The sequence below is a fragment of the Ambystoma mexicanum genome, chromosome 1q, assembly GCF_040938575.1.
Source record: "Ambystoma mexicanum isolate Mex_15411 chromosome 1q, UKY_AmexF1_1, whole genome shotgun sequence".
Taxonomy (NCBI): Eukaryota; Metazoa; Chordata; class Amphibia; order Caudata; family Ambystomatidae; genus Ambystoma; species Ambystoma mexicanum.
This window is the reverse complement of record NC_090922.1, coordinates 39,945,669-39,968,898: the sequence shown is the minus strand read 5'-3', so window position 1 is coordinate 39,968,898 and position 23,230 is coordinate 39,945,669. Positions and strand designations below refer to the sequence as shown.

General features: G+C 47.8%; 1 protein-coding gene across 3 annotated transcripts in view; it reads left to right on the top strand.

Moving 5' to 3' along the window:
• AP1G1 (adaptor related protein complex 1 subunit gamma 1) overlaps positions 1-23,230 on the top strand; it is a 1,918,561-nt gene that overhangs the window by 1,103,542 nt on the left and 791,789 nt on the right. For all 3 annotated transcript variants that reach the window (XM_069635469.1, XM_069635470.1, XM_069635471.1), the window contains 2 exons: positions 15,335-15,475; positions 15,880-15,934. In XM_069635469.1, coding sequence (XP_069491570.1) covers positions 15,335-15,475; positions 15,880-15,934 — 196 coding nt within the window. The remainder of the gene's footprint in view (positions 1-15,334; positions 15,476-15,879; positions 15,935-23,230) is intronic.

Genomic DNA, 23,230 nt, shown 5'->3' with positions numbered 1-23,230 from the left:
GAGATAACAGTAGTCACAGACGCCTCGCTCACCGGGTGGGGAGCCCATGCCAACGACTTGACCATCAGCGGTCGTTGGTCTCCATCGGAGTCCAGACTACATTACAACCTATTAGAGCTGAGAGCGATCAGACTAGCGCTGAAAGCTTTCCTGCCATCAGTACAGGGGAGAAATATCCTGATAATGACGGACAACACGGTGGCCATGCACTACCTCAACAAAAGAGGAGGCGTAGGATCACTGCCACTGTGCAGAGAGGCAATGCAGCTCTGGTTTTGGGCAATTCGGGAAGGAATCTCTCGATCGGCAGTCCATCTAGCCAGAGAGAAGAATTTGACAGCGGACGCTCTGAGCATGCAGAGCACAGTCTCCCACGAATGGGAGCTAGCTCAGGAAGTCCTTCAAGAGATCTTCACCCTTTGGGGAACCCCTCAGGTGGATCTGTTCGCCACAAGCACCAACAGGAAGTGCGATCTGTTCTGTTCAAGGGAATTTCCCCTGAGAGGAGCTCTGGGAGACGCGTTCGTAGTGGACTGGGAGTTTCCACTCCTCTACGCGTTTCCACCAGTCCTTGTTATTCCTCAAATGATCAGGAGGTTGAGAAGATTCCGGAAAACCATGATCCTAATTGCCCCGGACTGGGCCAGGAGGACGTGGTACCCAGACCTTCTAGATATGTCCATCTGTCCTCCAATCCGTCTCCCACTCAAAGAGAATCTTCTCTCGCAGAAGGGAGGTCAGGTTCTCCATCCAGACATCAGAACCCTCAACCTTCACGCTTGGCTTCTGAAAGGTTGAGGTACAAGGATTGGGATCTTCCTGATGACGTCATGGAGGTGTTGCTTTCGGCCAGAAGACCAGCAACAAAGTCTTTATACCGCTGCCGTTGGAACAAGTTTTGCAGCTGGTGTAGGGAAGAGAATATTGACCCTTTTTCATGTGATACACCAACGGTGCTATCGTTTCTACTCTACTTGGCAAACTCAGGCCTTCAAGTTGGCACTGTAAAAGGCTATCTCGCAGCGCTTTCTATCTTCAACCGCACTGCGGAGGAACCATCGTATTTCAAAATTCCTCTAGTGGTACAATTTCTCAAGGGTCTGACTAATGTTTACCCCCCAAAACCATTCCAGGTTCCATTATGGGACTTACATTTAGTCTTAAACTTCTTAATGGGCACTCCATTCGAGCCACTTCACTCTTGCGCATTAAGATTTCTCACACTTAAAACTGTCCTACTTGTAGCACTAACATCGGCTAGGAGGGTGAGTGAGCTACAAGCTCTCTCCTGTAAACCCCCTCATACAATCTTCCACAAGGACAAAGTTGTCCTCCAGGTGAAGCCTGATTTTCTGAATTCCATATTACTCAGAAAATTACCTTGCCTTCATTCTACCCTCTTCCCCATCCGGGGAAAGAGGAGGAAAGGCTACACAGGCTGGACCCTAGGAGAGCTCTCAGCTTTTACATCAGCAGAATGGCTAGAATCAGGCAAGCAGACCAGCTGTTTGTAGGATACTCAGGTTACAAGTTGGGACTACCCATAACAAAACAAACCATCTCCAGGTGGATTATCTTGGCCATCCTGGAATGTTATAGACTAGCAGGGAAAGAGCCACCACAAAACCTCAGGGCTCATTCAACCAGGGGTATCGCAGCTTCTTCGGCTCTCCAGAGAGGGGTACCGGTCCGGGACACATGTGCAGCTGCCACATGGTCGTCCGCACATACATTCACAAAATTTTACAATCTGGATTCCTCCACTGCTCAAGAGACCAGATTTGGCAATGCCGTATTACACTCGGTCCATCCCTAAAGGGATACATAACACTATCACTCCCTCCTCCAATTACATACCACTGCTATGGGAGTCTATCAAAGATAAGGAATACGTCGGAGGACACAATCCCTTCGAATAACAAGTTACTTTCTTAACTGGTAACGTTCTTTCGACGGGATGTTCCTCCGACGTATTTCTTATCGCCCCTCCCATCCATCCCCGCAGTGATATCTTCCCTTGTGGTTGCAGCTTTCGCTCCTTCAAGGTTACTAACCAATTCAGGCATGTCTTTCTTATACTACAAAACGGAACTGAGCAACGAACGCGGCGCGTGTCTATTTATGGGCATGGTGACGTCGGCGCCGATACGGTGGCCGTCGAGGGACATCGACTCGGCGGACATCAACGCGCAGCTCCCTCTACAGAAAAAAATTTCCGAGGCCAGCAAGCTGGAAACGTATATCAAAGATAAGGAATACGTCGGAGGAACATCCCGTCGAAAGAACGCGACCAGGTAAGAAAGTAGCTTGTTCATCTATTTTATGCAATATTTCGAACACAGTTATTATATGCCAAGTTCCTGCACAGTGCACGTCTCCCTAATTTTGGATTTTCAATATCCTGTCTTTACCAATAAAACCACCCATCAAAGCACCTCAGATGCCTGTTCTCCAAGATAGATTCCCATATGAAAGGGTTTAAAAAGGGGCAGAGGGGAGAAGTTATGTCGTTTCGATCTATCATACTTTCACCACACGTTATTGTAAGGAAATTCATGCCTGAAGTACCACATATACCTGAATGTACCCGACTCATTTTCCCTGGTAGGAAAAGTTTATCTCGGATGTAAAATTAAGATTAAAAAGACCACCAACTTCATTCCATCACTTTTTTATTTCTCAAATGCAGGACAGTCATGTCTCTAGGGACAAAAAAGTATTTTTACACTCTTACAAACGAGGCCCAGGTATAAATCTAAGCCGCTTAGAGTAAAACTACCACTTAAATATGAAAAACGCTAATGTGAGAAAACTGTTTCTACATTTACCTGTTATTGTGCTCATGACCTTCCACAAATCTAGATTACGGTTTGACATCCAAGATGGCCACCTTCAATTGTATAGTGAGACCCATGCTGGAGAACAAGAGTTACAGGTAAGCAACTTGTTTCTTATTCCATTGCATTACTTTATGCTCGTCTGATAGAAAAGCTTGTATCTGAAAGATAAAAACATAATTCTACTGACTTGTAATATTGTTGAATATCTTCTGGAACATTTCACCATCCCATGAACTCTTCCTACATCAGTCGCCTCTTCTAAGAAGAAACTTTGTGACTTTTGGGCACAAGTCATTCTTGTGATTCGGTTTCATTTTACTGCATCACTTCTAAACTTCTTTAGTTGTCTTAAGTTCTCCAGCATGGGGTCTGGCATGGATTCACATGCTCATGAATATTCCCCGTCGTCTGGCTGGGAATCCTCAGTAAAGAGAAAATCAGTTTGTTTAATTTCTGAACTGTCTTTCTCCTAACAACCAATCACTGAGCTCTGGGTAATACTGCCCCCAGCCAATGACTGCCCTGTACCCAAGCCCCTCCTCAGGCAGCAATCTTCAGATTTTTACCGCACGTTCAAGTGTTGGGAGTCCTTGTGTTTAGCTCTCGAGCTTTTAGTGTGTTTTTTTTTTTTGCTTTTTGGAAGTTTACTCTATTTTTCGGTCAATCGAGCCTTGTGCTCCATCGATCAGCCTTCCGATTAACGGGTACCCATTTTGCGGATTCTTCAGCGCCTCTCAAAGGCGAATTTCATCGAGTTTCTTCGTGGAGACTTCCAGAAGATTCTTCAGGCCTACGCGGCGTGGACCATATCGGAGGAGAAGTATTCAGCCCCTGTGTTCAGACTTTGCTCCAAATGCGGCTTGTGGGATGTCTTTTCGGATGACAAGCATTCCCAGTGCCTTTACTGCATGTACCCGGCACACGTGGAAGAAGATTGTGCGTTTTGCCAGGAGATGCCTCTGCGCACGCTGAAGGATCAGCATCAGCGGCTGAAGGAGTGGCTGCTAGCCAAGGCCCATGCTCTGGTGGGTCCCAGCAGTATGCCTCTCCCAGTTCCAAGAAAGCAGAGCGAGCTTCTAAGCCCTTTGTGGGCACCCCTCCTGCGGGGGTCCATCAGAAGGCTAAGCACTGCAAGTCCACTGCCACCGTGAGCACCGTTGCGACAGAATCTTCGGCGGCCAGGGCGAGTTCAGCGTCTCCAAGGCCTCCGTCACTAGTTAATGCTCTGGATCTTCGTCCAAGAGGAAGTCAGCCATCCGGGCAAACTCAAGGAGACGCCAAAGGCCGATGTGCCGGAGAGGGGCAAGGGGGATCGTGGCTCTGACCCTCCCCCTAAGGAGAAGGCCTCCGGGACGACCAAGGCGGCCTTGCCCGTGAAGGCCCAGGTCCATTCGACGAAGGCCCAACCTTCCATCGAAGGGGTGGTGGCGTCACTCGCGAAGGCCGCAACGGCGGTTCCGCAGGACACGCCCCTGAAGGTACGGATAGCACTCCCAGCCAGGAGGAAGTCCTCTTTCTAGCCCATAGAGAAGACCCATGCTGGTCATCTCCCAGAGACCATCCCCTCTGGTCGCAGAGAAGGGGGGGGGCTCGTGGTCCTCCAGGGCAAGGATATCTCCTCTGAAGAGCTCCAGAATCTGCAAACCATCCAGGAGGAGGTTAACGTCGGGAGTGGGCCCTACGACGAGGGCGACGATGAAGGTGACTACGTTGACGATACCGTTGAGGAGGACAACGAAGATCAGCAGGGCAATGAGGGCAGGGGCTCTCTCCCTACACAGGTGCCGATTCTTACTCTGCCGTAGTTGCTACCTCCCCCTCAGCAACCGCCTAAGGACCCCTCGTCGGACATTCTATTGGCGGTGCATACTCTGGTCTCCGAGATTCGGATGAGGATGCCGGTTACACAAACTGCCCCTCTGGAGGCTCCGGCCGACCCCCCAGACGGAGGAACCTCCGGCCAAGAAGAGAAAGGTGCACCCTCCTTTCCCCTGTTCTCCTCCCTTATCCCCCCCCCCCCCCAAGGGATGAGACGGACCCAGACACGGCAATGACGGTCACAGACGACGACCGGAAGGGGGACCCCCCGTCGCCGCCTCCCAGATCTTCGCTACTGGACGAGATTGGCTCATTCCACGCGATGATATCCAGGGTGTCGGAGCTCTTCCAGCTCGCTCCATAGAAGGAGGGCTTCCTGGATCAACACCGCGAGGCAAAGATGACGACTGTTCTCTAGGTCCCACTCCTGGATGACATTTGGGATGATGGATTGTCTCTCATGAAGAACCCCTCTACGGCCCCGGCAAAGAGGGATCGCTTCGAGAAGAAATACAGGGTGCCGGACTCTGCGCCCAAGTGCTTGCAGGCTGAACCGTCTCCAGACTCTGTGGTATCAGCAGCGGCCAAGAAGTCTTCAGGTCCTTCTTCCTTGGCAGCCTCCACCCCTCCGGACAACGAGGGGAAGAAGTTAGACGCCATGGGACGTCGAGCCATCAAGGCCGCCAATGCGCTCGCCACCGTAATGTGCTACGACTGAGAGCTGTGGTACAAGATCGTCCCCATCCTGGACTTCCTTCCCCATGATAAGAGGGAGGAAGCATTGGAAATTCTGCAGGAAGACGAAGTAGCGTCGGACCACGCCATCAAAGTGGCAAGACATCGAAAGCAGGGTTCCGCCAAATGGGCAAGAGCGTTTGCCTTCATCAGCGTGGCTGGCTCAAGGCCACCAATTTTTGGCAGGATGTCCAGTCGAGAGTTTTGGACATGCCCTTCGACGGGGACAATCTGTTTGGAAAGGCTGTAGATGAGTCTCTACAGGCGATCAAGGTGGACAACGAGACTGTGCGCGCTTTGGGCACTCTTCAACAGCGGCGCCCATCCTTTCGGCCCTCTAGCAGCAAGTCCCAAGTATCCTCCAAAGGTTTTGGCGGGGGCTCCTCTTATTGCCAGCCCTTCCGCTCCTCGGCCCAGGAAACAAATAGGGGCCGCTCCAGGACCATCAGTGGAGGACGTCGCCGTCGTCGCCAATGACCTGCAGGCGGCCCGTCTACCTCCAAGCAAGACTGAACGACCCGTGACGTCGGGCCCCCACCCGTGCACCCCGGTGGGAGGCCGGCTGGCAAACTTCATCAGTGTGTGGAAGACGATCTCCACCGACTGTTGGGTGCTGGACGCTCTCACCCACGGACACACTCGAGTTTCAACTGAAGTTTCCTCAAATATCACCGGTGGCCCGGCAGGAAAATCACGTCCCTCAACTGCTGTTCGAGGTTCGGGCCATGCTAAAGAAAGGGGCGATGGAGCTAGTTCCAAAGTGACTCTGGGGCTCCAGAGTTTACTCGCGATACTTTCTAGTAAGAAAGAAGACCGGGGTCTGGAGGCCCATTCTCGACCTATGACGGCTAAACAAATGCATCAAGTCTCAAAGGTTCTGCATGGTCACGCTTCAACACGTGCTGGGTGTGATGCTGGAAATGCATTGGAGGGATAGGGCCTCCCTGTTCTTGCCCTGTAGTCCTTTTTTATTTGTGTTCAATATTGTTTTCTGCCCAGGAGTCCATATGGCAGTGCAGCTCTTCCTGTTTTTGGTTTCGGTGTACCTAGCCATGGGATACCCTTATGGCACCCATGGGTAGACGTACAACCCTGTGCCTCTAGTGTATGTTTTTGGGCACCAGGGCCAAACTCAGCCTTTCATCCTTCCGAGGTTGATAAATGAGCACCACACACCGTGGGTAATAATAAGCAGCGCTCAGATACCTGAGGGTTCGTAGCGCTATATAAATGCCAAATTATTATTATTATTACCTGTGTGTGGCCCAAGGAGCAGGGTATGGGCTGGTGGCGGCTCCATGCTAAATTTGACAGGTGCTCCGAGTATCCTCCATTTTGGGATACCCAGGCCCAGTCATTGGAATCAGTTGATTTCTGATCGGAAACGAGATGGCCCCTGTGGCCTCTTGCTTTCTATCGCCTGTTGCCTTGTTTTCCCAAAGTCCTGGGAAGCTCTGACTCTGTCCCTTCCCCCTGACTGGCTGTTGGGTGGAAGTTCCATATATGGTGTTGTTGTGAAGTCCAATGCAGACGGGCTGGAGCCTTCCCAGTGACTGTATGTTGTGGATACACCCTGTGGGTGGGACCTGGGTGAATGGAGTGTGTGACCAATATGCACTTCTTGTTGTGGATATCTAGTATATGGTGTTTGTCACAATGACTGAGACAGCCCTGCCCGAAACGGGTATGAATGCAGTGTGTAGTGTTGAATGGCTGGGTACTTGTCGCAATACACATTTGCTTGTTTTCAGTGTCTGAGAGGAAGGAGAATAGCCTGAATGCACTGTATGCCTGATTGGCAGACTGACAGCTGAATGCCCTTCTGAGTGATTGGTTGCCTGAGTGTGACCCAGCAGAATGAATGGGAGCTCAACTAGTATATCTGGGGGCCTCTCACTGCTAGAAATCATTCCGAACCTGGAGTTGAAACTAACATTGAAACTGAAGCTGAATCTCAAAGCCGAGCCTGAAGAAGAAGATTGACTGCTGTCTCCCTTCGCCGAAATCTGAAAGCCGCCGAGCCGTCGAAACTGATCCAAGAGAGGACCTGGCTAGTCGCCCTCTTCCCGTGCTCCGAGAGACCATCGAGCACCGCTAACCTTCGCCGAAGCTCCCTGGAAGTCAGACCCTCGACATACTGCCGACCGGAGACGGAGACCGCCGAGGAGAACGAAGATAAGCACCAGACATTCCGTCCATCGTCGTCGACCAGGGTTTGCAGATTTGCATAACCGCTGGAGGCCCGTCGAAGCCGTGTTGCCCTGGAGAGGGGACCGCTTGATGCTGTGCCATCGACGACCGGATCTGCAACACTCCTTTGCCTAAGACTTTTGATTCATGGATGTGCTTGTCCGCACCGCCGCCTGCCTTATCCTGCCGGAGAAGGCCAGGCCGTCGACGCGCCGAGGAGCATCCGCCAGTGGGTTTGCCGCCACCCAAAGACCATAGAGATGCCAGACGACTCAACACCCTTGCTAGGCCACAGCTCTTCACAATAACTTTGCGGTTCTGAACTATCGACCTCGAGGTGTCCCCACACCTCTTCCTTACAGGACGTCTTCGCTCCGTCGTCCACGAGCACCGCTGGGACCGAAGCTGCCGCCTCAACACCGAGTTCACCTTCTTCGAGGGATCTCGACAGTCCGTGGCTCCTGCTTTAAAGGGAGCCGCTCAAGAAGGATCCGTCGACGACACATCGTCGAACTCTGCTATTCCAGGTACAATCGGGTGGTAGAACATTATAGAAGGAAATAAGATTCTGCAGGTTACGGATGCGGCCTCTGCAGGAGTTCCTTGACGCCCGTTGGATTCAAGTGTCTGTAAGCTTCCAGGACAAGATCGCCCTTGATGAGGGGTTCCGTTGGGCGATAAGGTGGTGGGGCGTGCACTTTCACCTGCCCAGATGTATGGATTTCCAGGCCCCACCGCACCAGGAGACGGTAACGACGGACGCTTCCCTGGAAGGATGGGGAGCCCACACCGTAAGTCTTCACGCCCGAGGCCTTTGGCTACTGGAGGAGAAGACGTTGAACATCAACATTCTGGAGCTACAGGCAGTGTTTTGGGCCCTCAAATCGTTCCTGCCGTCCCTCAAGGGCAAGGTGGTGCAGATCTTCATAGACAAAACCACCACAATGTTTTACATCAGGAAACAGGGGGGCACGAGGTCCCCGGTGCTCTCCAAAGAGGCGCAGTGCCTATGGCATTGAGCTGTCGCCCAAGGGATGTTTCTTATTCCGTTTCATCTGGCAGGAGTAAAGAACACCGTCGCCGACTCTCTGGGCAGGGAGCTTCGCTCTTGCCACGAGTGGAAGCTTCGGCAGGACCTAGTGTAGGATCTGTTCCGCAGATGGGGCAATCCCCAGATCGACTTATTTGCGACGGCGATGAACACCAAGTGCCGGAGGTTTGCCAGCCAATTTCCCCAGCAGGGGAGCATTGTGGATGCATTCTCATTCCCTTGGGAAGGCCTTTTTCTGTAGGCGTTCCCTCCTTTGCCGTTGTTAATTCGAGTCATCTGTCAACTCAAACAGTGCCGGTGCCAGATGAGTCTCGTCGCATCAGCATGTCAGCGTCCCCACCAGTCAAGTGCCAGTGGTCGCTGATCTTCTCGCCAGGGACGGAGGCGCCATTCTTCACCACGAAGCGCTAGAATTCGGTGGCTACGATCTCCCGGCTGACTGCAGGGAAGTTCTGGCCAAGGCTAGAGCATTGTCTACTTTGAAATGCTACGGGCTCAAGTGGAAGAGATTTACTATTTGGTGCAGTTCCCAGAAGATTGACCCTCTGAAGATTAAGGCCCCTCAAGTGCTTCCATATTTGCTGTCGTTGGCTAAAGCGGGACTGGCCTACTCCTCCAAGGTTCATCTGGCGGCTATCTCTCGCTACACCAGATCCCTGGAATAGTCATCCTTATGGTTGCATCGATTGTTCAAGGAGTTCGTCAAAGGACTTTTCCGCTTGTTCCCAGCAGTGAAGGCTCTGGCCCAGACGTGGGAGCTCAATGTGGTGCTTACTAGGCTCATGGGACCTCCGTTCGAGCCTATGCATTCGGCGCCACTGACATTTTTGTCTTGCAAAACAGCTTTTCTTGTGGCCATCACCTCTGCATGATGAGTGGGATAGTTCATGCCCTCTCCTGTAAACCACCTTACTTGACCTTCCACAAGACGAAGGTGAGCCTGGTGAGGAGGTACGCGATGCTTATGTTGAGCCTTGCCACCTCCCATGGTTGCGCATGTGTGTACTGCTATGTATTCTTTATTCATGAGCATGTGAATCCATGCCAGACCCCATGCTGGAGAAGGAACAAGTTACTTACCTGTAACTGTTGTTATCCAGCATGGGTCTGGCATGGATTCACCTGCGAACCCTCCCGCCTACCAGTCTGCGGCTCTTCTCTTGATCCTACTGCCACTTTATGTGCTACCAAAATCTGAAGATGGCTGCAAGAGGAGGGGCTTGGGTAGAGGGCAGTCATTGACTGGGGGCAGGATGACCCAGAGCTCAGTGATTGGTTGTTAGGAGAAAGACAGTTCAGAAATGAAACTGAAACTGATTTTTTTCTTTACCGAGGATTCCCAGCCTGACGGGGAATATTCATGAGAATGTGAATCCATGCCAGACCCATGCTGGAGAACAACAGTTACAGGTAAGTAACTTGTTCCTTATTGTATTGTAGGTAGTTGAGAATAAGTAGACTACTCTTTGATTCTTCAAACTCAGCAGGCTTTTATTTCTATGAGAACAATGGCCACTTTATAATTAGAAATGCACAACTGGTGCTCTTTTCCCCTCTTCAGAGGAACGAAACTTCCGCGTGAATGTAGACTCAAACTGTTCTGCCAAGGCCTTTCCCAGATGAGCTGCTTCCCCCGGAAGAAAGACTCTCTTATGATTAGAACGGGGAACTGTTTCCCAAAAGTCTCAGTTCTTTAAAAGTTCACAGCTTCATACCGTCTCTCAAAGCTCACCTTCCCATTTCCTCCTTCGCTGTTCGCGACATAGGTACCTTGGTCAGTTCTCCTACATTAAGCCAGAGCTATTCTAGCTCTCTGCTTCTGGCAAAAGGGGCTTCTTATGCAATCGTTAACACTGCTGGCTGCCTTCCTCTTCACACAACTTTCACTCCCAACTTCTCAACGCTCACCTGACATTATCCTTTCGCCTTTTCGCTCCGAGGATCTTCACTTCCACGGCTGGGTTAAGGCGTCAGCTGTTCCCTCGCACGGCCTTCCTGATTCGCTGTGCGGATCGGGCCCTCTCTCCCTGCTAAAGCTTCAACAGGGGAGGCTTGCGCCGCGGCTCCTCCTCCGGGAATGCGGGGCTGAGGAGGGGAGCCGCGGACCCGGCTGCTGCTCTGTCGAGGTGATTAGACGGCAGACGCTCTCAGTTGGGCCTCTTAAGTCCGTTGGTCCGATCAACGCTGGACCACGCACCGACTTCTCCTCCTTTGGCAAATAACTTATCTTCTCCTTGCGAACTGGATATAACAGAACTGAGCACAACGGGTGCAATATGAACTTCAGCTTTCTCAGGGCCGCAAATCAATAGGCCCACTCATAGGCCACCTCCTCCTCAGGCACCGGACCTTCCTCCAACTCCTCTCTGATTCAAAAGAAAACACAGAACACTTGCATTAGGTGGCATTCCTAGAGTCCTTCTTGTTCTATGTCATTATAATTGGCTCAGTAGGCTGTAACGTCCCTCCCTCCATTATGACCTCATCCCCAAGGTCTGATAAGCTTCTTGCTTGAGGCCTTGACCTGGCTCTGATCTCCCTTCCTTTCCACAGCCTTATCACATGTATGCATTCCTACGATCCTTAAAGTGATTGTATATATGTTTGATTATTGAGTGTTGTGTGATATCACTACCTGCTTATTTAATTTCTTAGTGTGGGTGTTTGGGTCGATAATAGAGTATTTTTGTACCTGCCTGTCCAAATTGAATTATTGTGTGCTTCACTGTGTTGACTCATTGTGTACCCCTGATCCTGCTTACATTCTCCCGAGACTCTGCATTGACCACTCTTCTTGAGTGAGTTTGGCTAACCTCTCCCAGTTCCCCTCTTCTCTATAACTAGAGTGGCCTCCTAAAATCTGTCCACCAGGCCAGATTCTAGCTATCCATCTGAACAGTAGCCACTTGAGGACAATGCAGAAGTAATCGAAATGCATGTCGGCGCTGTTATAACATCACAAATGCTCATTTACTGAATTTAATGAAAATAAATTGAAAATGTTTTGAAATAACCTATTGAGTATTTATTGTAATAAAGAAGACTTTTGTGAAAATATAGTTGGTAACACACCAAACCTAGTTGAGGCATCTCATTGGACAGCAAGTTAATATTGCTGATCTATTTCAATAATTCTTTATCGATTCTCCAACTTTAGGTCTCGAGGACCAGAATCCTGACGGGTTTTCAGGATGTCCCTCAATATTCATGAGAAAACATTTGCATACACTTAGGATCATTGTATGCAAATGTATCACATAAATATCAATTTATTTTTTATTTATCGTGCATTTGTAAGGCGCTTATGCACAAGTAATTTGTGTTTCAAAGCGCCCACAGGACAACAGGGAGGGAACATGGGAATGAAAGGCAAATATAACTAGAGAGGTGGTCCTACTAGGCATTGTGAGCATTCAGAACGTGCAAGTGCAGAGAGTGAAAGAAGGGATGAGGGAGGAGGGGGCGGGGCAAGTTCTAGGATTACCACAGAGGGAAGTGCTAGGGAGTAAGTTGAAAGCAGCTGTTAAGTGACTGGCATAGATCAATTGGTAAGAGTGGTCAGCTGCCAATAAATAAGTGCACGCCTGTGATGGCATAGGCCAGTGGGTGCCAAGGCAAGTGTTGGGAGTGGGCGGTGACTGAGGGCGATTGGGGGTGGGAGGTCAGGTGGACACATAAGGGCCCTGGTTACCAATCTCAGCGACTGTGGGGATGGGGGAAGGAGGAGTTGAAAAGCAAAGTCTTGAGGAGCTTCTGGAATTTGAGGAGGTCTGACTCAAGACGATGAGGAAGGGGGATGCTGTTCTATAGGAGGGAGCCAGCCGAGGAAAGAGATCGGCCACCAGCTCGCTGTTTAGTGAAGCGCTTGACACGAAGAGTTGGTGCCAGAGAAATGTAAAGATCTGGAGGGAGAGTATTAAGTAAGAGCCAGTCGTCGATAGCGTGGTCCCCGGCCCCTACAGGCTTATTTATGAGGCAAAGAGATTTGAATTTGATCCTTGCACCAACTAGGAGCCAGTGGACAGTTATTAGGGCTGGAGAGATGCGGTCCCTGTGCTTGAGTCCAATGATGAGTCTTGCAGCCCTATTCTGGATTAGCTGGAGGGCACATAGAGAGGATGAGGGTAGATTAAGGAAGACTGTTGCTATAGTCTAGCCTAAAGAGTACCAGAGCTCTAGAGACATTGAGCTTTTGGGAATAAGTGAGGAAAGGAAGGATTCCTATGAGGAGGTGAAGTTGAAAGTGGGCAGCATTGGCAAGGTCCTGGATGTGAAGGAGGGAGGGAGGGAGGAAGGAAGGAGAGGAGTCGAAGATGACTCCAAGTTTTTTGGCTTCAGATGAAGAACGGGCGAACGCGAAGTGGGTTGCCAGAGTGAGCGGAAAAAAGGGGGAGCAGGAGTCACAATGGGAAGGATCTCAGTCTTGCTGGCATTGAGGCAGAGATCATTGGAGACACACATGACTGGATGGCAAATAGGCAGTCAGGAATGGTGGAGGAAGGTAAGGCAAGGATCAGAGAGGAGTTTGAAGAAGAGTTGTGCATCGTCTGCATTACACTGGAAGTAAGGGGAGAAGGTGGAAATTAGGTCTGCAAGAGGAGCAAGATAGATGTTAAACAGCGAGGGAGAAAGGTTGGAGCCCTGGGGGACGCAACAGCTGGAGATGGAGGTGGGAGAGGAGAGCCCAGGATAACCTGGGAGGGACGGTCATTGAAGAAGGAGGTCAGCCAGTCCAGTGCCCACTCCAAAATGCCTAGGGTATTGTTGAGACGTTTTATGAGGATGGAGTGGTTGACAGTGTCATATGCAGAGGAAAATTCAAGCAGAATGAGAACAGCTTGAGTATTAAAATCAAGAGATGCAAGCAGTTCTTCACAGGTGTTCAGACGAGCAGTTTCAGTGTCTCTGAATGCTTGGAATCCAGATTGATGGTCGTGTAGGCAACCAACAAGCTCAGTTTGCTGGGTCAGTTGGGGGAAGACCCGCTTCTCCAAGAGATTCCCAAGGAAGGGGGTAATAGCGATGGGGTGGTAGTTAGCCGGACAAGACGGGTTCTGCAGAAGGTTTTTTCTGGAGGGGGCGCACAAGTGTAATGATGGGTATCCTGAAAATCTGACATGTTTCCGCCCCTCAAGACCTGTAGTTGGACAACCATGGATTAGAGACGACTATAAAGTTAAGAAAATTTAGAATGCAAGTGATTTTAGTTTGTCTCCTCTAGATATACCCATACTCTCGAATCGCATGCATTCAATCCCACCAACACTTTCGCCCGCCCCTTTGTTACCGCCAGGCACCACAGTGATGTGGAAGTGTCGATATTGGCAATCATCACATCACCTGAGAGGTTGACATTGGCAGGTGCACTGGCCACAGGAGTATGAAGGGAGGATAAGGGAGCAATGAGAGAGCATGTTAGAGGTGGGGGCCAGAGGAGTAAGGAACCTTATGTCAGTCGGACCCAGACGAGGACAGAGCCACATCAGGGGAGACTAAGCAAGCCGAGCGCCTCAATTCAGGATAGAGACGCAAACTAACCAAGCCTACTAACAATTTCCTTTTCTGCATACACCTCTCAAACTCCAAACCAAACGCAACCAAAACCTACAGCACAACAAACCGCACAAACTTCACTACATCGCAACAACAAAACAAAAACACGCATAGTCTTGCACAACAGTACACGACGACTACCGGACGCAAACACCCCAGGCCCAGCCAACGGACACACCGGGCTGAGGCCGCCAACAGCACATCACTTCTCTCTTGCACTTTTCCTGCTTCCTCCCATAACTCAACCTCCCCTCCTTTTCAGAGCCGCCAGAGCGCCAGGGGACCACTCCGGTGGTGGTAGTGCGCGGTACAAATGTCCTTTAACATTAACATGCAGGTCCACTCGCACAAAGGTTTTGGTGGTTAGCCAATCAGGTTGGCTCTCTAAACCGCTGAACACTTGTGTCCACCCTCACAGTATGTGCATTGACCTGTCTAGGACCAAGGTCCCTTCTTAACTTACCTAAGCCACTCATGATAGTGCACAATAGCTGTTTTAGGCCTGCCACCTGCGTTGCCTAAACAAAGGAATGGCCCAAACTCAAAATGACAGAAAGCAGGATTTTAAATACAAATTGTACTGCAGTGACTACCAAAGGGGTACATTGGGCTATTTTTTCTGGAGAATCTGCTTGCACCACTGGTGAACTCAAACGAAATATTAGCTGCCAACAACCCTCTCTCTAAAACCAGTGCAAGTTGGCAAAATATGCATATGACCAAAATGGTGTGCTTAGAAATCGCCCGTCTTTTGAAACCCTCTGACGCAAAATTCAGTCAGAGATCCTCAGAATACAGAAACTTTAGGGGTCTGATAAAAGGTAAGGTAGAACCCCCTTAAAATGGAATTATGCCAGAGCAGATGGCAACTCCTTTTTTTGTGCTTAATTTGCTGATGGTGCTCACTGCTGTTTTCTGAATAGTGTTATTGCTGCTCTGTGCGCTGATTTGTGGATGTTTTACGTATTGTGTGCTTTCCATTTACTGTGCTATTGTGTTGTATACTTTTAAAGGTATTTCTCGGAATGGTTGTATATGGTTTGTAACCAGCTCACGTATCTTTTCCCTCTTCCGCTAAGCATGTCACACAGCCATTTTATGCTAATTTAATTAGTCTCACTGTTAATTGTTTCATTCTCTTTGATAGGCGAGCAATGGAGTTGAGTTTTGCTCTTGTGAACGGCAATAACATCCGTGGAATGATGAAGGAGCTGCTATACTTTTTGGATTCATGTGAGCCAGAATTTAAGTCTGATTGTGCCTCTGGGATTTTCCTAGCAGCAGAAAAGTAAGAATTAGTAATTTGCTTCATACGTAGATACTTCACCTTTTCTACAAATGACTGCACACTTTAACCAGAACAAAGTAGCTCTTGGAAATACTTTGTCAAAGGCTATATTTAGCTTGACCTTCAAACATTGTTTTGTATAGTGCCACCATGTTACCTAACTACTGATTCTGGATGCTTTGATACACATTAGTGTGCTGTAAAAACAAAAATCCTGCTTCAAAAATATTACAAAAACAGAAGAGGCATCAGTGCTCTGTAGGAACTGTACCGGGTCCTGGGGACCTAGGCCTCTGAGTGACCCGTAAGGTATCTGCTGGGTCAACCTTTTCTATAGGCAGTGTAACTGGGCTGACACATGTGCTCTTGCCATCATTACCAACACTTTCTAATTTTCTTTGCAGATACGCTCCTTCTAAACGATGGCATATAGATACAATAATGAGAGTATTAACAACGGTAAGCTATTTTCTCATTCTTTAAGGTGTTGAGGCATTTGGATGCACTCAAACCCGTTTTCGACGGGGGGGGGGGAGGCAATAGACTGTGTATGTTTACTTGCTTTAAATTGGGGCATTTTGCTACCCAGCAGTGACATTGGGGCATTAACTTGTCATTGCCATCACAAAGAGAGTTTTCTGCCTGTGTTGCCCCTTAACGTTACACTTAATACTCTGCAGTGTCTTGTATAAGCACATTAAAACAAAACCACTGAAGCCCTTCATTTTGCATTACCCACTGAGAGAATGATTGGTCTGTTTCTACCTCAATTTACATTGCTAGGTATTACTGTTGCTAATGCTACAAACAGACCTCCACATTCATACTTTCTAGACTCAATATAGATGGTTTAACCAAGCATGAATACACTTTGTCTTTCACCTCGGGCCCAAATAATGGATTCTTCTCTCCACAGTTTCCTCATAAAATGATCCCCTGGCACGAGTCTATATGCAAGCATAATTGATGCTTCCCCCGAAAGATTCTTAATCTTTTGAAATCGTTTGGGTGTAAACTGGTTCAGGACCTTCTTTCATAGTTTTAAGAGGGCATTTATGCATTGACTGTCATGACTTACATGGCTCCTTCTGCACAGGGAGTGATGTATACATTATTTTTGCAGCACGTGAATCCTTTTTAGATGTACGTGAAATGCATAGTCCTCTCTGTTGTGGTTGGGCCAAAGCATTTCACTTGACTAAAGTTTTTCGTCTCTGCGTCTATATGCATAGATGAGTAATAGGATCCTTGTATAATGTACATGGTTTTTTCATAATGGTCCTGAAAGTAGTCCCCATCATTGATTTGGTCATTGAGTGTTGTCGCAGAAGCTAAGCATCAGAAACGGACTGCTTCAGAACCCAACATTGACATGGCATCAAGAAACATACCAACTCGTTTTTTTGGTTGTTTTTTGGGCTGATCCTAAGAATGAGTTATGCTTTATTTGATTTCGCTGTCCTAAATGGAACTGCTTTTCAATCTAAAAGCCTGTCATTAAAATCATTGTGGAAGACTTCAATTTTTGCCTAGAGATGCAAGTAAGCTAAGTGATCCATCAGTTACTCAGCGGTATGGCAGCACTGGACTTCAGATCCCAAATCCCACACATAGGGCGGGCAATACGTTTGATGCCATTTTTTTTATTAAGACTACTTTAAGGAATGGTTCCCCCTTTTGCTGATTTTCTCTCATAGACTTCAATATGCCACCCTTCTTTTTGCTATTGTCTGCATCCTAACCTGACGTTTTGGAGGTAAGTGAATCCCTTGCATTTATTTGCCTTGTTTTTTGCTTATTTTTATAAGGAGACTGATTCGTCCCCAAGACTATATATCCGTACTGGCAAAACCTCTATACCGTAATTGGATTCTTGTTGTTTTTAAGCTGCTCACTTCACCTTAAAGTGAAACGTGGTTAGTGTAAATTGTAACCCATTAACTTTTTCTTTTGCTGCAAATTTGTTTTTGCACACTATGTGTCCAGGATGTGCTGGTGGCAGCCAATATTTTTCTACTGCGTTTTTTACTTTTTACTCATGCACTTTTGCATTTTTTCCGCATAATGCCATTTAGAGTGCCATATACTCTTTTAAGATGGATTTCTGGAATCTGGCCTTGTGGACAGATTTTAGGAGGCCACCCTAGTTATAGTGAGCAGAGTAACTCCGAGAGGTTAGCCAAAACCCAATTAAGGTAGTAGAGGAGAGCACTCAAATCTATTCTCAGAATAGTGTAAGTGGAATCGGGGGGGTCCACGCAGTGAAACGCATAGTAATTCATTTTAGACAGGTCAGTACAAAAATACTATATTTATTCTAGGCCCAAAACACACACTAGGAAATGAAACGAGGAGATTGCACAACACTCAATTATAAACATATATACAGTAATCTTTAGGTTCTTAGGAATGCATTCAATACCTTATTAAACTAAATGAAAATTAGTAATTGATGCAGTGGGATGAAACCAACTTACAAGAAATCTATTGCTAACCAGTCCCTATGATGAGTAGGCCTTGAGCCCAAAAGTAACCAAGCTTCTTCTTTGGAAACTGGCTGATGTAGGAAGAGTTCTTTGTTGGTGAAATGTTCCAGAGAGATATTTAACAGTTACTGGTAAGTGATGTTCCTATCTTTCAGGTACAGCTGCTTTTAGACACAATTATCAAAAAGCAATGGAATAACCAAAGTTTATTCTAAATAGAGCAGAGCGAGGCGAATGCGTTGCGACAAGATCTTTCGCTTGTCCTTTGGCCATATTGTTGTTTGCCCTTCTTCCTTCCTTCTCAGGTGGTCAGGAAATCCCTTGTATGGTCATGCATTTGCCTAGGAAAGCTTCTGCTTTTGCAGGCTTATGCTGGCCTGGTGTGGGTGGGACTGGCTAGTCCCACTCCACATCTGGGACACCTGAAAGTCTTGGTGTGGGGCATGTGTGAAACCCATAGTGGTCCTCGATTGGACCTCTGCTGGTTGTTTGAATGGTGCAGATCCTTACCATTGGTAGGGCTGGGATTTAGGATAAGGCAATGACCCCTGCAGCCATTTATTCAGATCGTTGTTGGAGCCAAGTATCCTTTGTAGTAGAAGAGCAGCCAACTGAAAATCCGTGGATGACTCCCAAAGAGGCCTTCCTCTGCGTTTGGCCCGGTGAAGCCCTGCTGGACTACCTGATCTGCAAAGGTCATCTGTTGTGCTTCGACCCTCGGACTGGTATGACAACCAGTCTCAAGGCATTGTCGAGGATCCAGCTGTTATGAACCTACGGAAGTGTCCATGGTCCACCTGGTAGACTGACCAGCACTCCAGTGGGCTACCTCTGTAGAATAGATGCTATTCCGCGTTCATCGCTGGAACTTCGGTGGTCACCAGCTAGTGCCACAAGTCCCCCGACCTGCCAAGTTTCAGCTTCCAGCACCAAGGAAGGGATCCTGCTTTTGAAGCTGGTCTTCAACTGCAATGGCAAAGACGCCTGCTGTTTCCCATGTACGGTAGCCATCGCTGAAATTCACCTTCCCTGTCTGGTGAATTTTCTCTGAAGAGGGCTACATCGGTGCCTTCTGCCTTTCTTCTTTGCAAAGAGTTGCACTCTGCTCCTGGAACCGATTGGAATATTTTTGCATTCCGCAGCCCTTGGTCATCTTCTACTGACTTCAACTGCGGGAAAACCTACCTTCATCGATTCCCTGCCGAGTCTCTAGGGAAAACCGGAGTTGGGGCGGGGGGTGGGGTGGTCGGCGGCAAGTAATTGTAACCTTAGTCACCTCCCCCTGTTCTCCTTAGAATAAACCTTGGAATAAACTTGGGTTAGTAAATTTAATGACCTGTAACATTGTTGAAGTATCTTCTAGAACATTGTTACCACCACAAGAACTCTTCCTACATCTGGCCCCTCTCCTAACAAGTTATGTGACTTTTGTGTACAAGGCCTCATACATCATAGGGATTGGACCTATAAACTTGGGGCATAATTCATGTTGGGCCACGCCATCTACAACTTGCTCTCACTAAATGCTCTCCCTCCATAGCTTTATGCTCCTCCAGCACCAGCTCTGTGCGTCAAGCACTTTGCTAAACAGAGAGCTGGGGGCTGATCTCTTTCCTCAGCAGGCTCCCTCCTATGGAAGGGCCTCCCCTTCCTCTTCGTCTTGAACTGGAACTCCTCAAATTCCAGAAGCTTGTCAAGACTTTTCTTTTCACCCCTTCCTTCCCCTGCTAATCCTACAGTTGCTGAGGGCAAGGGCCCTTATGTGTCCTTCTGGGCTGGCCTTGCACACCCAATCGCCTTCAGCCTCCGCCAGCTCAAAGCGCTTACCTGGCACCATTGGCCTATCCCACTGGTGGCCTTCACATACTTATTGGCAGCTGCACACTCCCCAGCACTTGCCTCCTGGCATACCTAGCGCAACCCCCTCCCTTTCTCTTTTGTCTGCACTTGCACATTCTGAATGCTCAAAGGCCTAGCAGGCTCTTTCTTTCATTGTTTTAATTGATTTTTACTCCCCCGTTCCCTCCCTGTTGTCGTGTGGGTGCTTTGAAACACAATTTACTTGTTGTATAAGCGCCTTACAAATGCACAATAAATAATATAAATAAATGTTACCTATTTTCATTCTACTGCATTACAAAATACCTTCTTTTAGTTAAAGTTGTATGCATTCCCAAAAACCTAAAGGTGACTATATATGTTTTATAATTGAGTATATTGTGTGATAGTGCCACTAAAGCCTTGCAAATTTGTCAACATTCCACTAAACCTGCAGGTCGACTAGCTTAGTTTATCTACTTGACCTAAGAGAAATGCACTTGACCCAGAAAATCATGAGATCAACACTTTTTTTAATTGAAAAAACATTGTGATGAGTGACAAACTTTAACAGAGTTGTCTGTGCCTTTCCATAACCTTAAGAACAAGTAGCTGCTTACTTTTTTAACATCACAACTATTCAGAATATATTTGCAAGCCCTTTTTCTTGAAAAGAATTACTGACACAATTAAACATTGCCAGCACTGCATATATGTGCCTTTTGGCTTTTCCTAACGATGGCCGGAAAAGGTGTCAGGCTTACATTGTTTTCAATTCTGAACATAATGTAACCTTTCAAACAACTATTTGCTGGCTTCTGATGAAACTACTTCAACTGCGTTCTTGCTTCATGTTCCTTGTCACTTATGGCCTATGTGTCTTTCTCCTGGGTTTGAGGTGCGCCAATGCAGTACTGCTTGGTTGGGCCCAAATCCATCAACGTCTGTGCCAGCCACTTGAATTCTCATTAGTGCAGATAATGTGTCTGCCTTTAGGCAGGTACGCAGATGCATTATTAACCTGTTTGTTCTGCTAAATCCTTGCTCACAGGTTGTGTTGTTGAGCTGATACAGAGCATTATTTCCAAAATTAGAAGACCATTTCATTTCCTTAGGGCAGTCCTTCAACAGTTGAGTAAATAGAGATACAGGCTTGTGTGTTGTACGATTAGACATGAAGTTTGTAATCCATCCACTCTTGTGTAGCAGACTGAATTTCCTAATTTGACAAAGTCTTTAAATAGTACTTCTTTTTTCAAACTCTTTATCCCCAAAACATTGTCTGGCTACAACATGAAATCAAAAATGAGAGGGTATCTTGTCCCACACCTGCCGAATGGGAAGCATTTAGATCTGAAATGCTGAAAAATTTCAAAAAACGCCAACAAGCCATGCTCGTACCGTGCCTTCCAAAGAAGCCAGTAAGGAAAGGGCTCGAGCCAAATTACACGTTCCCTCGAGCCCGGGGACGAAGGCCAGATCCTCCTTGAGGGCCGTCAATGCCTCGATGCGATGACAAGTCATTGAAGGATCCTTATAGCCGTAAACACAAATATAAGTAAAGGTCGTCGACGCCGCCTGCACCATCAACGCCAGCACGCCATTGATGTCAACTGCGCCCTAGACACCAGTCGTACCGTCAACGTCATCACACAATTAGGGGACAATGCCCCAACTATTTTGTAAAAATTGCAACAACAATCGCGTTGTTCAAAATGGGATCCTAGAGAGAGAACCGATGTGGAACACAGCTGGGTTAGCCCCAAGGCACAGCTTCCATCAAAATACCAGACACAGGGAACGGAAGTTCTAACTATCCCTATCTAGTGTCCCTCTTAAACTAGGTTGCGCTGGTGTGCCGCTTATCTAAAAGCAGACAGTAAACAGAAAAGAAAATTAACACATTTCTAATATGCAGCTGGTGGTAGAATGTTGGTGCCTGGGCTTACCTCTGCTGAAAAAAGACGTCAAACACACTGCTAGGAAAATGCTGTGTGTGGCGCCACTGGCAATATAAAAACACACTCAATTGAATGTTCTACTGTGCAGGGAAAAGGGTCAGTTAGATCCACGTTAAGAAAATTCAAGAAGCCTGTTACAAAACAAGGCTTGGACACAGGCGCGTAGCTCTACGTACCTGTGTGTGGCAATCCGTGTCGCATCAAGATGTTGGAAGGGTTAACAAGCCACCAACAATGCGGGATTGTCTGGGTATACTGAAACCCGACACAGTGAGATTTGCTATATTTCCCGACATCCTTGTGGGTAGTCACATGACTATGCGTGCATTTCACGTGCTGTCCCGTTTGTATGGGGCTGGCAGGTCAGGCAAAACTCGTATTACTACGGAGGCTGTGAGCGTCCTAATTCCCTCGAGTGGATTGACATAACTGCACTTATTTCAAGCAAATTAGTGCCATTCACAGGCTGTACATGGCGTCAGTTGTGTGCTCCAGGAACGCACAAGGATTTTTGCATACTTCAATGTCATTCAGTTAGATCGATTCTTACCGCTTGGGTGCCATAAATGAAGCATGCTGGTCAATGGAGTCCCAATTTTTATGTATGTGCTGAATCCAAGACCACTCATTGCTCAATAGTGTAAAAAGCTCCCAGTGTTGATGGTTGCACCTCAATGAGTATTACTAGGTGATTATCTAGGGCTGCTGACACGGAGATCCCATTGGGTCCTAAGGCAGGGGCCTGTATTTATGGCAGTCTGCAAGAGTGTCTCATAAGGATGAGGGAGAGCATAAATCGTCTCCTAACAAGAGGAGAGTAAAGGAAGTGGAGGGAGAGGGATGCAGGGGTGGAAGAGAATGAGCAATTGGGTAGGTTATGGTAACATGGCCAGAGTGCGCCAGACTGTGGATTTTTTGAGGCCATGTTTGTCCGTTTTCAATCGTAATATCAAGTTCTGCTCACGTCTAAGGAGTAATGCTTGTAGATCTCCCCCTCTCCATGGGCATACAACCTTTTCAATTATAGACCAGTGAAAATCAGTAGCAGAATGGTGCAATACACGAAAATGTGCCACCATAGGTGCATTTTCGCTTTGTTGTCTGATGCATGACATGTGTTCTTGCATCCGTTTTTTTACAGGTCTGGTTGTCATGCCAATATATCGTAATCCACATGGGCAGGTAATCAAATATATTACATTAGCAGTATTACAGTTGGTGTAATGTATTTGTATCCGCTGAGTATACAAGTCCAGTTCTTTGGAACGTGTGGTTAGAGTGCAAACGTTGCACTGACCACACAGTGAGTGTCCACTGGGTGGTGCAGTGCCCCAGAAAAGTCCTTGCTGTGATTGGGCGTCTGGGGGCTGATGAGATTGAACCAAAATGTCTTGTAGATTCTTCCTCTTCTTTATAGCAAATCTGGGTGGAGGCAAGTTAGTATCTCTGACATTCAGTAGAGGCCAACGTTTCAGGATCGCCTTAATTCT